Source organism: Salvelinus alpinus, chromosome 4 (genome assembly GCF_045679555.1).
Source record: "Salvelinus alpinus chromosome 4, SLU_Salpinus.1, whole genome shotgun sequence".
Classification (NCBI taxonomy): domain Eukaryota; kingdom Metazoa; phylum Chordata; class Actinopteri; order Salmoniformes; family Salmonidae; genus Salvelinus; species Salvelinus alpinus.
In genome coordinates this window covers 85,010,927-85,027,721 of record NC_092089.1, presented here as the reverse complement: position 1 = coordinate 85,027,721, position 16,795 = coordinate 85,010,927, and the positions used below count along the sequence as shown (strand labels likewise).

The 16,795-nt window shown below is 45.0% G+C and overlaps 1 protein-coding gene across 2 annotated transcripts in view; it reads left to right on the top strand.

Moving 5' to 3' along the window:
- Positions 1-948: 948 nt before the first annotated feature.
- Positions 949-16,795, top strand: part of LOC139574629 (pro-neuregulin-2, membrane-bound isoform-like) — a 44,278-nt gene continuing 28,431 nt past the window's right edge. Inside the window, exons 1-2 of one of the 2 annotated variants that reach the window (XM_071399378.1) lie at positions 949-2,033; positions 2,142-2,737. In XM_071399378.1, coding sequence (XP_071255479.1) covers positions 2,329-2,737 — 409 coding nt within the window. In that variant the 5' untranslated portion in view covers positions 949-2,033; positions 2,142-2,328. Of the gene's footprint in view, positions 2,738-16,795 lie in introns of both variants that reach the window. The other variant, XM_071399376.1, reaches the window with a different exon arrangement.

Sequence of the window (16,795 nt, the reverse complement as noted above, 5' to 3'; positions counted from 1 at the left end):
GCATCTGTAGCATCTAGCACATTCCTCGAATGAAACACCGAGCAGAGACAGATAACAACCGAGCAGAGACAGATAACAACCGAGCAGAGACAGATAACAACCGAGCAGAGACAGATAACAACCGAGCAGAGACAGATAACAACCGAGCAGAGACAGATAACAACCGAGCAGAGACAGATAACAACCGAGCAGAGACAGATAACAACCGAGCAGAGACAGATAACAACCGAGCAGAGACAGATAACAACCGAGCAGAGACAGATAACAACCGAGCAGAGACAGATAACAACCGAGCAGAGACAGATAACAACCGAGCAGAGACAGATAACAACCGAGCAGAGACAGATAACAACCGAGCAGAGACAGATAACAACCGAGCAGAGACAGATAACAACCGAGCAGAGACAGATAACAACCGAGCAGAGACAGATAACAACCGAGCAGAGACAGATAATACAAACGTGTATTTCATCTCTTCTTAATCACCCTTGCATTTAAACATAATACAGCTAGGTGGATAAAATGACATATAAAAGTCGAATTAACTGATCAAGGTGTATTTGTCTTTTCATGAGAGAATAGACTCATATGTTTGGAGTGTTGAAGGAGTGATTTGATTGAGAATAAAAATTGAGCTTCAAAAAGAAAATATATTTTTCTGAATAACTAAAATAATATTTAGTCTATTAAGTGAACTGTAAGATGAGGTAGAATGAGTCACATATCCTTAGTATGCTCAGAAATCCCCATATTAACCAGTTCTCTTCTAGTGACTGATATCGACATCTTTCTGACGCTTTTTCAGCGCAAATTCTCTGACCTCTAAGCAAGGACGGCTAGCTCGCGCTCTGAACGGGCGAGTGGGGGAATCTTGAATGAATTAAGTGACTGATTGATTGGGGGGGAGAAGGAGGGAGGGATGGAACGGTAGAGGGAGGAGAATAACTTGTGAGCCACCACTGTGAAGCTGTGTATGACCAAGCTTTCGTCACACTGTTAAGGGTTTGAGAAGAGAACAACATATTTTAAAGGCATCCACCTATCCTGTACAAAGATAACGAGTATCCTTTTGGCACATGTGGCTTCCGTATTACTTCGATGCTGGTTGGCCTAATCGATATTCTCACATGTGGCCACACGCTGAGCCACTCGGCCACCACCACACACATTATTAATTTTCTCTCGGTGCAGAAATCTCCTGCCCTGCATGAACATGCCCGCAGAACCCAGTGCCTTTCTAATAGGTGAAGCCGTTGTTGGGCATCGTTCCGTGAGAGTTACCTGTTTGGCGCTAGCTGCATCGTAACCAGTGGTTTGGTCATTTGACAGAAAGAGAGGTCTCCAATTTACAGGTTGTCGTGCTATAGGCTACTACTGGAACCATTGAGACATTTTCGCAGCGTTAGTCATCGCACTAGCCGCAGTGTAGCCTTGTCTCTGAATAGCCAGCCCTGTAGTTCAGTACGCACTCTTCTAAGTGTTGGGTTTGGTTGATCCTATCATTTTAAACCGAACCGCAACCGAACCATATGCTGCTGCTATAATGGTCGTCCATGGTTCTGACTTCGGGCGGTTTCTCTGACCTGTTGTCAGTGGTCTGAGGGGTGTTGGGCCAGTGTGTTGGGCGCGCGGCTCCGGTCATTAGTGTTTGCGCAGGAAGTGGCAGCCGACGCCAGTGGCCGAGCAGGTGATGTTTGCTCACGTAAGCCGTTCGCGTTTGAGGGGTGCAAGGGACGCGGCTGGAGGGATTGCGCTGTTGCATCGCCTAACTGGATAACCAGATAACCGCTGTCTTCTGTAGTCTCCGTTTTACCGAAAAGGAACCCGATTTTTCTACACTTCTGAAGGTGGATCAAGAAGCCCGACCTTGTGTGTGTCTGTCTGTGTATTTATGCTTTTTTTTTCTGTGTGCGGAATCTAACAATAATTTTCTGTTATAGAAAGGCAATGCGCCCACCCATGCGATGACATTTGTTGGAGAGAGAGGATAGACTGTAGAGGCTTCATGCAGAACCTCTGGTTTCGAGTAGAGGGTAATTTACGAGTCTTGGTTTGCGTTTCAGGAGAAAAAAATTGTGTTGAAGGAGAATGCAGCAACCACATTTTTAACCATGCAGAACCGGGCTGTTTCCGCTTCTTAGGCTGGTGTGTCCCCATCTGAAAGTTTATGGGGAAAGCGGCAGACACAGATGGCATGGACACTTATACAAGGTCTGCCGCTCTGCCCTGCTATCGGAGCCTATTCGCAGTCTCCCACTTCAACCCCGCTCCGTCATCCGCGCCCCTTAGCCGCCCCAGCACTGCAGCAACCGAGCCACGGCCGACGGCATGAGGCTTGATCCGGTGCATTTCTCCATGCTGGTCATCGGGGTCTCCTTTGCCTGTTACGCCCCGAGTCTCAATTCCCTCCAGGACCAGGCATATCGATCTGCCGTGGTCATCGAGGGCGAGGTGCGCTCTTCACCGGAAAACGTCTCTCGGGAGCCTTACAGTGTAAATGTCAAAGTGCTGGACGTGTGGCCCGTGAACAGCGGCGGGCTCGAGCGGGAGCAGCTCGTGACTGTCGGAGACTTCAGTTCCGAGGCCCCGTGCACCACTGTGGAGGAGAACCACAGATATATATTTTTCATGGACCCAACAGGCGAGCCTTTAGTATTCAAGGCATCGTTTGCTCCGCTGGATGCCAGCGGAACGGACCTGAAGAAGGATGTGGAGAGCGTGTTGTGTGAGGACTGCGGTAAGTTTAGCTTTTATTGGACGCTTTAGGGCTGCACGCTAATGCCCCGGTGATATAAGGAGCCTCCGGCCTCCTTGTGGGTGCTTATAGGTGATGATTGACACGGTTCAATTCTCCATGTCCTGGTGACACAACCAAGACGGTGCATTTTTTTTCGAGCACATCAGACCATGCATGGATGTGTGAGACAGATGTCCTAGAGACTGTAGTACATTAGGATATAGGTAAGAGTGATGTAGAATAGGCTATACTTGGTGACGAGTGAGACGATTATCATGTATAAAGCACTTTGATTTGAAATGGACAATCCATCAATATGAAAATGATATACCATCCATAGTGTGCATGTTGGTAAGATATTGGCCTGCTTGGCTATGTGGAGTCAAAAGATGGAGCATAGATGCTGTACAAAAGCCTCATTGTGTGTGTGTGTGTGTGTGTGTGTGTGAAATAAGGTATTAGAGAGAGAGAGAGAGTGAGATAAAGAGAGAAAGAGAGAGTGAGAGAAAGCGAGAGAGAGAATATGGAGTGAATCTGACAGAATATGACACCGTTTAATTTCAAATAGCCATCAGTATTAATTCAGATGTCAGTAGCTCTCAAACAGCATGGAGACTGACACCATGTGACAGGAAATAGGGGGACCAACCAGCTAGTCCTAACCGGTCGGTGCTGTTAGATCAGGTGGTGGATATTTGGTCCCTTAGGGGCCTTCACTAAAGATCAGAGGCATGACAATGTTTCAGCACCGTGGACAGCTCATATTCTCTGACCTCTGAATAGCATCCATCCATTCTCAGTCTGTTTTATTTGTTGTCGTGCATGATAAGAGTAAGACAGTGGCCTATTGCCTCTTTAAACCATCAGTTACATTATCTGCTATTCTCTGTGACAAATTCTCTGGATGTGTCCAAATATTCTGGAGAACTGAAGCTTTCTTTGCTCAGCTCATCACCTTCGGCATGATGAAACAAAACCGGTATGATCAGGGCCCATATGTATCAAGCATCTTAGAGTAGGAGTGCTGATTTAAGATCAGTTTAATCTTTTATATCACGATTAATAAGATTCCATGTACAGGAAATACCTGATCCTAGATCAGCACTCCTTTTCTGAGATGCTTGACACATGTCGCCCCTGGTCTCTAGCCAAGGCTAACATTAAGATCTTCCTGACAACATTTCAGCACCATAGTGTGCCTAACCTCTGAATAGAATCCATGATGAGAAAATAAACAATCTTTCCTCAACTCGTTCTCATTGCCCCCATGACCACTAATCTGAAAGGCCTTGATGGGTGAAAGTGATGCAGGTGAAACCTATCCACCATGTTCACCTATCAGTGCTCATAATAGAGAGAAGACAACATGATGCTTGGAGTGTTTGTCTCTGTCAGCTGTGTGTTTCTGTATGGTTGCACCATTCCCTGTCTGCAGCTGAAGTGCTATACTTGTTATTTGGTTTAGTGTCAACTCTGCTTGCTGAGAGAGGGATGACAGTATTGTAGGTAATCTGCTACTCAGATGCTGCCATCAAAGACCACAATTCCATGACTCAACAGTGACACAGACAGACTCGACTCACCACTGGAACCTCATCTATGCAAAGTCCCAGATGTACAGAGAGTCAGGCTCCAGTGCTCTGACTATCTACACAAGTCTCTCTCTCTCTGTCCCTATAGAGCAGCGTTATATCTCAGCTACGGCCTCACACATACCACAGAACTGCTGCTCTGCTGCAAATGCATCAGCATGCTGTCTTTAGCAGAGAGTTCTGGGGCTTGTATAAATTATGCACACTGACTGAGGTTTGAGTGTAAGTGTGTCCTTCTGTAAGCAGGATGTATATGTAACACGTAGGAACGCGGGATATGAACCTGGGTCTCCCACAAGAGCAACCAACGTCTTAGACCATTAGACCAAGAGGATATTCCCTCTTGGGTGCGAGGGCTGACACTGGTTTTGAAGATCGCAGGAGGGGCTACCTAGTCACGTGACCATGACCAACTCACGTCTGCTACATACAGACCAGTGTTACTGTCATTTGTGGTCTAGATTGTTCCTTGATTACAGTTACTGTGCGTGTGCACATGCTTGGGCACGTGTGTGTGTGTGTGTCTAGATGCCTAGAGGTCATCTGAGGTCTGCGTTGAGGATGTGCATGTATGTGGTATAATCACTTCTAAGACCTGGCTATTAGAATCCTATCAGGATTGGTGTGAACATGGTTCTCCCATCAGCCACCTGCTACCGCTACAGATGTGTGTTGTATCAGACACATTCAGGTAAGCTGTACAAGCACTGCTCCTGCTTTGAGTGTGTGTGTGTGTGTGTGTGTGTGTGTGTGTGTGTGTGTGTGTGTGTGTGTGTGTGTGTGTGTGTGTGTGTGTGTGTGTGTGTGTGTGTGTGTGTGTGTGTGTGTGTGTGTGTGTGTGTGTGGACATCATTCCAGACCTCCCAGTGCGTTTGCGAATAATGTAACAGCACTCATCCTTTCCTGTCTCTTAGTGCAAACTGAACCAAGTCACAAGGCTTTTTAGAAGGACCATGAGAAGAGCAGATGATTGTATTTGTAAAGGCAAGGTACCTTTGTGTCCCCCTCCTCAGCCATGCATCCATCCATCCCATGCTCAAGGATGGTTGCCACACCCCTTTCTGTCTCTGTTTCTCTGTGTTTCTCTGTCTCTCGCTCTCCGAGGAAGTATGGGAGATTATCTTTCTCTGTTTCTCTCTCTATCTCTCTTTCTCTTTTAGAATCTCTACCTCTTCACAGAAGATGTATGGAATCAATGCCTCAATCCTCTAATCAGTAGAAAACTGTCTGTTATGCAGGTTTAGAAGATTTAGAACCCCGCAGTGAGAAGTGTGTCTCTGAAATGAGGGGATAGATAAATATGAAAGAGAGGGGGAGAGGTGATCGAGGGGGATGGAGGGAGCAATGAGTGAGAGGTGACAGAGAGAAAGTGAGGTGTGGAGGTTAGAGAGCAAGAGAGAGAGAGAGGTAGATAGATGGAAGGAGGAGAGGTAGTCGGGGAGGGAGAGGTGGTAGCATGGCTTGCACACGACTCAGAACCCTGTCAGGAGGGGGGAAAGAGGGAGCGAGAGGGGTAGAGAAGGGAGAGGAGGGAGAGAATAGCTTTTCCCCACCGCTCTGCCCGCAAGCGCTTCATCAACTATTAATCACTAACTCTGCTCATCCTCTCTCGCTTTTCCTCTCTCTTTCGCTCTCTCCCTCTCTCTTCTTCCATATCCCCCTGTTTCTACCTATCTTCCCCTCTCTCTTTTACACACATCCTCTATTCCTTCCTCTCTCTCACACACATACTATCAATCTCTTTCTCTCTCTATTTCTGTCTCCCCCTCTCTCACCTCTCCCTACCTCCCCAATACCCGACAAAATCTGTCTCCTTCTCTCTTCCTCCACTTTCCGTTCCCTCAATCCCACACTCCCTGTTCTCCTTTCTCACACAACAGGCTTTCCATATTAGGAGGACAGTGAGTGAATCTTGTACAGTAGCTTATCCTCGGGACTGTAACCAGGGTTTGAGTTGTAGTGAGGTCCGGAAGATCATTTACTGCATTTCTATACAAGAAAAAAACAGCAAAATCAAGCAAAAATGACCCCAGACATGATCAACTTGGCTGCTGTAGGTTCATTCACCTTAGTCCATCTACAAACACATAGCCTATTAGCTTTATAATGTTATACCCCTGAAAGGAGGGAAATATGAGAAATGATTCACACTGACATGTAGCATCAGCGACGTAAGCAAAACGTGGGACATTTTTAGAACTATATTGTTTGCATGTTGATAAGATTTGAATGTACACCTATAGGGAAGATGGGCCATGTGGAGATGTTCATATTGAAACATATCTTCTTTAAGTTCCTCACTTGTCTGTTAAGATTAGTCAACATTTTATAAGTTTGGGAACAACTGTACTAAGCTCTCTCTCTGCTTGTTTCCTCTCTCTCTATGTGTCCTCCTCTTCCTCTGCTTGTTTCCTCTCTCTCTATGTGTCCTCCTCTTCCTCTGCTTGTTTCCTCTCTCTCTATGTGTCCTCCTCTTCCTCTGCTTGTTTCCTCTCTCTCTATGTGTCCTCCTCTTCCTCTGCTTGTTTCCTCTCTCTCTATGTGTCCTCCTCTTCCTCTGCTTGTTTCCTCTCTCTCTATGTGTCCTCCTCTTCCTCTGCTTGTTTCCTCTCTCTCTATGTGTCCTCCTCTTCCTCTGCTTGTTTCCTCTCTCTCTATGTGTCCTCCTCTTCCTCTGCTTGTTTCCTCTCTCTCTATGTGTCCTCCTCTTCCTCTGCTTGTTTCCTCTCTCTCTATGTGTCCTCCTCTTCCTCTGCTTCCTCTGCTTCCTCTTGCATGCACTACAGCAAGCCTCAGCCTCACCACTGAGCACCACATCACTAGCCTACTCAGTAGCCTACTCTCTGTAAAGCACAGTTATTGTGAGAACTTAGAAGCATATTTTTAGCTCCTGCTGAGGTTGGCTCTGTTTAACGTTAGCATCTTACTTCATCCTTCTAGCTGGCTAAGTAATACTAACCAGAGACCTTCAACGTTACTGAAATATACGTTTCTGCCGGCATCGAGACACCTGACTGACTGACATAGCCTATCTATAAGCGACTATTTACCAGTTGTGCACTCATTCTCCGAAAGTAATTTTTTGTTTGTTTGGGGGCTGTCTGTAGACATGGCAGGAGTCGCGGGTCAGTTTTAAAGTGGAACTGACAGCATTTTAGCAACATGAAATCACATAAAAAGACACCCCCAGGAAAAATCTGACATGTAAAAAAATAAAATCTGACAAAGGAGCATTTAGATACTGTCATTTTCACGTTTTCATAAATTCGTAGAATGTTTGGGTTTTACGTATGTTAAGGAATTTGTCAAAATTCTATAGCAATGTAGAGTGGGAAAGTGGTCGTGCGTTTGTACAATTAATAGAGACTGCAGTAAATAAAACCGAATAAAAACATACAGTACCAGTCAAAAGCTTGGACACACCTACTCATTCCAGGGTTTTTCTTTATTTTTACTATTTTCTACATTGTAGAATAATAGTGAAGACATCAAAACTATGAAATAACACATATGGAATCATGTAGTAACCAAAAAAGTGTTAAACAAATCAAAATGTATTTTATATTTGTCACGGATCCCTCCGGAACTTTCATTGCGCACACCTGTCCCCTATTCCCACTGATTGTATTTGTATATGTGCCCTTTGGTTTCCATTGGGGGGTCGATTATTTTCACAATGTCCGTTGGTGCGTGTGAGTACCTGTGCTGTGTGTTTTGGGCTTTCATGCCCTTGTGGATTGCGTAGATGATTACGGGTCTCGTCCTGTGTGTTAATCATCGTGTGCATGTGTTACTTATTCAGTGTACTCCTCGATCTTTTGTTTGGGTTTCAACCCTGTGTTTTTGTTACGTGTTTGTTTGGTCTTCGTCCCCGTGGCTTTGCACGGCACACCGTAATTTGGGATGAATAAAAAAAACTATTACACATTACTGCGCCTGTCTCCCGAATCTCTTCATACCATCGTGGCAATATTTGAGATTCTTGAAAGTAGCCACCATTTGCCTTGATGACAGATTTGCACAGTCTTGGCATTCTCTCAACCAGCTTCATGAGGTAGTACCCTGGAATGTACTTCAATTAACAGGTGTGCCATGTTAAAAGTTAATTTGCAGAAATTCTTTCCTTCTTAATGCATTTGAGCCAATCAGTTGTGTTGTGACAAAGTAGGGTGGGTATACAGAAGATAGCCCTATTTGGTAAAATACCAAGACCATCCATATTATGGCAAGAACAGCTCAAACAAGAAAAGATAAATGACAGTCCATCATTACTTTAAGAAATGAAGGTCAGTGAATCCGGAAAATGTCAAGAACTTTGAAAGTTTCTTCAAGTGCAGTTGCAAAAACCATCAAGCTCTATGATGAAACTTGCTCTCATGAGGACCGCCACAGGAATGGGAGACCCAGAATTACCTCTGCTGCAGAGGATAAATTCTTTAGAATAACTGCACCTCAGATTGCAGCCCAAATATGTAACAGACACATCTCAACATCAACTGTTCAGAGGTTGAATTGCTGCAAAGAAACCACTACTAAAGGACACCATGTCACGATCGTCTTGCGGTGAGAGATTGGACCAAGGCGCAGCGTGTGAAAAATACATCTTCTTTTATTAGAAGAGAGAAAAACACGAAACGAACACTATACACAAACTAACAAACAGACGACCGTGAAGCTATATAGAAAAATAGTGCTGACACAAACACTACACATAGACAATTACCCACAAATGCATGATGCCTATGGCTGCCTTAAATATGGCTCCCAATCAGAGACAAATGAAAGACATCTGTCTCTGATTGAGAACCACTCAGGCAACCATAGACATACCTAGAAACATTCACTCAACCATAGACATACCTAGAAACATTCACTCAACACAAACTCATACACTAAACCCAACACCCCCTTTACCATATAACCACCCAAAATGACAAAACACAAACATTCCCCATGTCACACCTTGACCTAACTAAAACAATAAAGAAAACAAAGAATACTAAGGCCAGGGCGTGACACACCATTAAGAACTAGAAGCTGTCGGAACTAGAAGCACAAGCATTTCATTACACTCGCATTAACATCTGCTAACCATGTGTATGTGACAAATAACATTTGATTTGAGAAGAGAAGAGACTTGCTTGGGCCAAGAAACACGAGCAATGGACATTAGACCGGTGGAAATCTGTCTTTTAGTCTGATGAGTCCAAATTTGAGATTTCTGGTTCCAACCTTTGTGAGACGCTAGGTGAACGGATTATCTCTGCATGTGTGGTTCCACCGTGAAGCATGGAGCAGAAGGTGTGATGGTGTGGTGGTGCTTTGCTGGTGACACTGTCAGTGATTTGTTTATAATTCAAGGCACACTTAACCAGCAAGGCTACCACAGCATTCTGCAGTGATACACCATCCCATCTGGTTTGTGTTTTTCAACAGGACAATGACCAAAAACACACCTCTAGGCTGTGTAAGGGCTATTTGACCAAGAAGGAGAGTGATGGAGTGCTGCATCAGATGACCTGGCCTCCACAATCACCTGACCTCAACCCAATTGAGATGGTTTGGGATAAGTTGGACCACAGAGTGAAGGAAAAGCAGCCAACTCATGCTCAGCATATGTGGGAACTCCTTCAAGACTGTTGGAAAAGCATTCCAGGTGAAGCTGGTTAAGAGAATGCCAAGAGTGTGCAAAGCAGTCATCAAGGCAAAATGTGGCTACTTTGAAGAATCTAAAATCTAAAATATATTTTGATTTGTTTAACCCTTTTTTGGTTACTACATGATCCCATATGTGTTATTTCTATATCTGGTCCAAGACTGGATTCTACACAGACCTAATGCGCTATAGCCAATCAGAGCTACAGTAGGCCTTTATACAAACAAGCCATTTGCCACACGAGCCTGCCATCATTCACTTTGAACTGGACTGTGTGTTTACAGGCAGTTACAATAGCACGAATTTAGATCATTAGAACCCATTCGCCAAAAGCCACAAAATACACCTGAATGGATTTCTGCTAATATGTAAAGAACACGGGGTCTTCTTACATTTGAGAACTTTACAGTCCTGTTGATCAAACAACCATGAAAATGTAGGCTCTCTCTTCCTTAGTATGCATATAAACAACAACAAGATCAACAACTAATGCTAGCCAGAGCAAGATGAACTAAAATCTAACGAAGGAACATTAGATATACCCCCTCAAACTGTTTCAGCTAGTTAGCCGTCAACATTGATGGGGAATTGTATCTGACTAGTCCTTCTGCAGCTTGCCTGCCGATACATGCTTGTCCCAACCAAGCACACAAGCTAACTGGCTAAAGTTGGCTAGCTTCCTAGCTAGCTACTTCCAGATACAAATTAAAGAACACCTCACTCTGAACATTTTACTCGCCGTAGCAGAGCTGGTTAGGCTGTTTATATGAGAGTGAATGTGCGAATGCAAGAGATATGCTAACTGGATAAAAGTTGTTCAAGTTCTTGCTAGCTAACCAAATGACATCTGCATCTTTCGCTGTGTATAGCCACCGAAAAACTATATGAGGGGAAAAAATCAGTCCCTCACCCACTCCTCCAATGGCATGAAATTACATCCTCCTAGCAGCTAGCTATCTAGCTAACGTTAGGCTCCGTGTTTTTATGCTAGCCTATTAGCCACGTTATAACTGACTTGTAATCATTGCCCTTGCTAGTCTGATTGTATTGATATTCCCAGCCTTAGTTACGTTCGTCCGTTTTTGTCCAGAATATTGAGTCTTTGAAACTGAAACAGTGCATCCTGAATGGAGGCAGCAAACAATGTACCAGGCCAGCTGTGATTTACAACTTGATAGCAATAGTTTTTGGTCTACCAAGAAATGTATTGGTGAATTATATTAATCATGTATTGAACTGCATCCATCTATTCTGTCAACAATGCCTTAGTGTACGTGATGGAACATTGAGTCAAATACAACCTATTTTTAAAACTTCTTAGAAAGTTTGTAGTTAAAACGCTGTCAGTTCCACTTTGAAAGCCGACTGCGAGCTGAGGTAGTTCGTTTCATGCCTCAGGCCCTCGGACTGCGACGCGAGCGTGCGGTGTTAACCGTTTGAGAGAGTGGTGAATGTGCTTCTAAAAAGGCAAATCCAGAAGATGCAGGATAACATATAGTGCATTAGGAAAGTATTCAGACCCCTTGACTTTTTCCACATTTTGTTACGTTACTGCCTTATTCTAAAAAAAAATTATAATAATGTTTTCCATCAGTCTACACACAATACCCCATAATGACAAAGCGAAAACAGGTTTTAAGAAATGTTTGCAAATGTATTAAAAATAAAAAACAGAAATACCTTATTTACATAAGTATTCAGACCCTTTGCTATGAGACTCGAAATTGAGCCCAGGTGCATCCCGTTTCCATTGATCATCCTTGAGATGTTTCAACAACTTGATTGGATTCCACCTGTGGTAAATTCAATTGATTGGACATGATTAGAAAAGGCACACACCTGTCTATATAAGGTCCCACAGTTGACAGTGCATGTCAGAGCAAAAATCAAGCCATGAGGTCGAAGGAATTGTCCGTAGAGCTCTGAGACAGAATTGTGTCGAGGCACAGATCTGGGGAAGGGTACCAAAACATTTCTGCAGCATTGAAGGTCCCCAAGAACACAGGAAGTTTGGAACCACCAAGACTCTTCCTAGAGGTGGCAGCCTGGCCAAACTGAGCAATCGGGGGAGAAAGGCCTTGGTCAGAGTGGTGACCAAGAACCCGATGGTCACTCTGACAGAGCTCCAGAGTTCCTCTGTGGAGATGGGAAAACCTTCCAGAAGGACAACTATCTCTGCAGCACTCCACCATTCAGGCCTTTATGGTAGAGTGGCCAGACAGAAGCCACCCCTTAGTAAAAGGCACATGACAGCCCGCTTGGAGTTTGCCAAAAGGCCCCTACAGGACTCTCAGACCATGAGGAACAAGATTATCTGGTCTGATGAAGCCAAGATTGAACTCTTTGACCTGAATGCCAAGCATCACGTCTGGAGGGAACCTGGCACCAACTCTACGGTGAGCATGGTGGTGGCAGCATCATGCTGTGGGATGTTTTTCAGGGGCAGGGACTGGGAGACTAGTCAGGGTGAGGTAAAGATGAACGGAGCAAAGTACAGAGAGATCCTTGATGAAAACCTGCTCCAGAGCACTCAGGACCTCAGACTGGGGCGAAGGTTCACCTTCCAACAGGATAATGACCCTAAGCACACAGCCAAGACAATGCAGGAGTGGCTTCGGGACAAGTCTCTGAATGTCCTTGAGTGACCCAGCCAGAGCCCGGACTTGAACCTGATTGAACATCTCTGGAGAGACCTGAAAATAGCTGTGCAGCGACGCTCCCCATCCAACCTGACAGAGCTTGAGAGGATCTGCAGAGAAGAATGGGTGAAACTCCCCAAATACAGGTGTGCCAAGCTTGTAGCGTCATACCCAAGAAGACTCGAGGCTGTAATCGCCCCCAAAGGTTCTTCAATAAAGTACTAAGTGAAGGGTCTAAATACTTATGTAAATGTGATATTTCAGTTTTACATTTTTTATACATTTCCAAGCATTTCAAAAGTCCTGTTTTTACTTTGTCGTTATGGGGTATTGTGTGTAGATTAATGAGGGAGAAAAACTATTTCATGAATTTTAGAAAAAGGCTGTAACGTAACAAAAATGAATGTGGAAAAAGTCAAGGGGTCTGAATACTTTCCCTATGCATTGTAAGGAACAAACCACTGTTCATGATTCCACTCGTTCCCAAAGAGGCAGGTATGAATAGAACCGAGTCAGATAAAGAATATAAGCATTCTGAGCTTTGATCAACACTGGGAGTAATATTTAAATGTTGACCCGTAATACAAAATATATATTTTTATTATTATTAGGACCTCGGTGTCCTCACATGTAATTATAGCCATGCTTATCCTTGTAGGCTTGGAGTGTGTGTGTGTGTGTGTGTGTGATCCCCCTGACATGTGCTCCTCAATAGTCTTGCATACTGCTCTCCCCAGGCTACAGTGAGCTTAGAGATTTGATTAGGTCTACATGTAAACAGGAGATACTGTTGAGGTTCAAATGTGCATCTAAAAGCAATGCAATCGATATATGAGACAGGGAGAGATTGACATGCACTTTGGTGTCAAAGAGACAGAGACAGAGAGAAAAGGAGAGAGGGAGAGAGAGATAGAACATGTCATGGAGGGACTCTGGGACACATTCCACTGGGCACAGAGGTCAGTTCAACATCTAGTTTTGATTTGATTGAGTGATCAAATAACATGAATCCAAACTGAAATCAACAACAAATGTCACCATGTCGTTAGATTTAGGTTAAAAGTTGGGTGAAAAAAAGACAAAATGCCCTTACGTTTGGGTTGAAATTATGTGGAAACAACATTGATTCAACCAGCGGGATTCTTCATGACATGAATCTTTCTCTCACACACACTCAAACACACACACCCTCATTCACACTCGGTTACAGGCTTTCATCCACTCAGGTTTGCTCCTGTCTTTACAGAGGTTAGTTATTTTATGTGCTCCAGATCTACAGGCCTATTCTGCCAGTGTATCATTCAAGAGCAGGACTGCAAATGCGCATCTCTCTCTCCTTCTCTTGCTTCCCTCCCTCCCTCTCCCTCTGCCTCTCTCTTTCCCTCTGCCTCTCTCTTTCCCTCTGCCTCTCTCTCTCCCTCTGCCTCTCTGCCTCTCTCTCCCTCTCTCTCTCTCCCTCTGCCTCTCTCTCCCTCTGCCTCTCTCTCTCCCTCTCTCTTTCCTTCTCTCTCTCCCTCTGCCTCTCTCTCCCTCTCTCTCTCCTTCTCTCTCTCCCTCGCTCTCCCTCTGCCTCTCTCTCTCCCTTTCTCCCTCCCTCTGCTTCTCTCACTCCCTCTGCCTCTCTCTCTCCCTCTGCCTCTCTCTCTCCCTCTGCCTCTCTCTCTCCCTCCCTCTGCCTCTCTCTTTACCTCTCTCCCTCTCTGGTTTCCATGGTGACAGCTTTGCACTGCAGAAATCACACCGATCTGAGACTGAGATAGAAGTGCTTCTCTCTTTCATACATGAACACACACACACAGACACACACACACACATACACACAGATACATATGCAGAACGCAACACTCACATATGTTCACACATTCAAACAAACAATCACACAGCACTGACATTCTGTTTCCCACAGGACATGTGGATTTGATGAATGTACTGTGGTATCGCCTTCACACCCCGGTCTATAGATCCCCTCCCTCCATATGTCCATGTGCTGTGTTCCTCACCATGAGTTGGCTTGGCGCTGTGACACACACTCTCCTGTTAACAGCTCTAATTGATTTGGCTTTCATATCACTCTCTGTTATTGAATCAAGCTTAGCAAAAAATCAGATCAATTCTGTTGATGCCTTTCTCTGAAGGCACAGAAGCAGAGGGGGAGAGGAGATGGGGCGGAGTGAAGTGAGGAGAGGGGAGGCAGTGTTAGCGTCAGCTGACCTTGAGAGAAGGACCCCTTGATGAAAGCCTGTGAGTGCTGGTCACGTCTGATTGGCCAGTGGAGTACTGACCATGCGCGATTGGTCCAACTGTGTTCTATTCAGGCTGGGCACTGCCCCAGTGTTCTAACAGCGGAATCCTCAGATCACTCAGTGATACAGAAGGCTAGGCTCAGCAAGTTCAGCATCACACACACACAAACACACACATACACACACATACACACACATACACACACACACATACACACAGGTCTGGAAAATCAAGATGCATTTGTAATATGCTAGAAGTGTTAAACTTGTTGTGGCTTGCTCAGTGTCTGTGGTGTGTGTATTATGTATGGTGTCAGTGCCAGGTGTGTACGTGTGCATGTGTGTACAGTGTGTGTATGTAATATTGCCCAGATGTCTTTGATTCATTGTCAGAGAGAAGGGGAGAGGACAGTATATGGGGAGAGAGATGTTCAGTTTAAGGAGAGACTGTATTATATAGAGAGGGGATCATTATCAAATCCAATCAAATCAAACTTTATTTGTCACATGCGCCAAATACAACAAGTGTAGACCTTACCGTGAAATGCTTACTAACAAGCCCTTAACCAACAGTGCAGTTCAAGAAGATATTACAAAGGAGACTAAAATAAAAAGTAATAATGAAAAAGTAACACAATAAGAATAACAATAATGAGGTTCAATACATGGGACACCGGTACCGAATCAGTGTGCGGAGGTACAGGTTAGTTGAGGTAATTTGTACATGTAGGTGAGGGTGAAGTGACTATGCATAGATAATAAACAGCGAGTAGCAGCAGTGTACAAAAGGGAGGGGGGGTCAATGTAAATTGTTCGGTTACGATTTTATTAATTGTTCAGCAGTCTTATGGCTTGGGGTTAGAAGCTGTTGAGGAGCCTCTTGGTCCTAGACTTGGCGCTCCGGTACCGCTTTCCGTGTGGTAGCAGAGAAAACAGTCTAGAACTTGGGTGACTGGAGTCTCTGACAATTTCATGGGCTTTCCTCTGACACCGCCTGTTATATAGGTCCTGGATGGCAGGAAGCTTGGCCCCAGTGATGTACTGGGCCATTCGTACTACCCTCTGTTGCTCCTTATGGTCAGATGTTGAGCAGTTGCCATACCAGGTGGTGATGCTATCGGTCAGGATGCTCTCGATGGTGCAGCTGTAGAACCTTTTGAGGATCTGGGGACCCATGCCAAATCTTTTCAGTCTCCTGAGGGGGAAAAGGCATTGTCGTGCCATCTTCACGACTGTCTTGGTGTGTTTGGGCCATGATAGTTTGTTGGTGATGTGGACACCAAGGAACTTGAAACTCTCGACCCGCTCCACTACAGCCCCGTTGACGTTAATGGGGGCCTGTTCGGACCCACTCCAATTCACATACCCCGCCTTTTCCTGTAGTCCACGATCAGCTCCTTAGTCTTGCTCACATTGAGGGAAAGGTTGTTGTCTTGGCACCACACTGCCAGTTCTCTGACCTCCTACTTATAGGCTGTCTCATCGTTGTCGGTGATCAGGCCTACCACTGTTGTGTCGTCAGCAAACTTAATGATGGTGTTGGAGTTGTGTTTGTCCACACAGTCGTGGGTGAACAGGGAGTACAGGAGGGGGCTAAGTACACACCCCTGAGGGGCCCCAGTGTTAAGAATCAGCATGGCAGACGTGTTGTTGCCTACTCTTACCATCTGGGGGCGGCCCGTCAGGAAGGCCAGGATCCAGTTGCAGAGGGAGGTGTTTAGTCCCAGAGTCCTTAGCTTAGTGATGAGCTTCTTGGGCACTATGGTGTTGAACGCTGAGCTGTAGTCAATGAAAAGCATTCTCACATAGGTGTTCCTTTTGTCCAGGTGAGAAAGGTCAGTGTGGAGTGCGATTGAGATTGCATCATCTGTGGATTTGTTGGGGCGGTATGTGAATTGGAGTGGGTCTAGGGTGTCCGAGAGGATGCT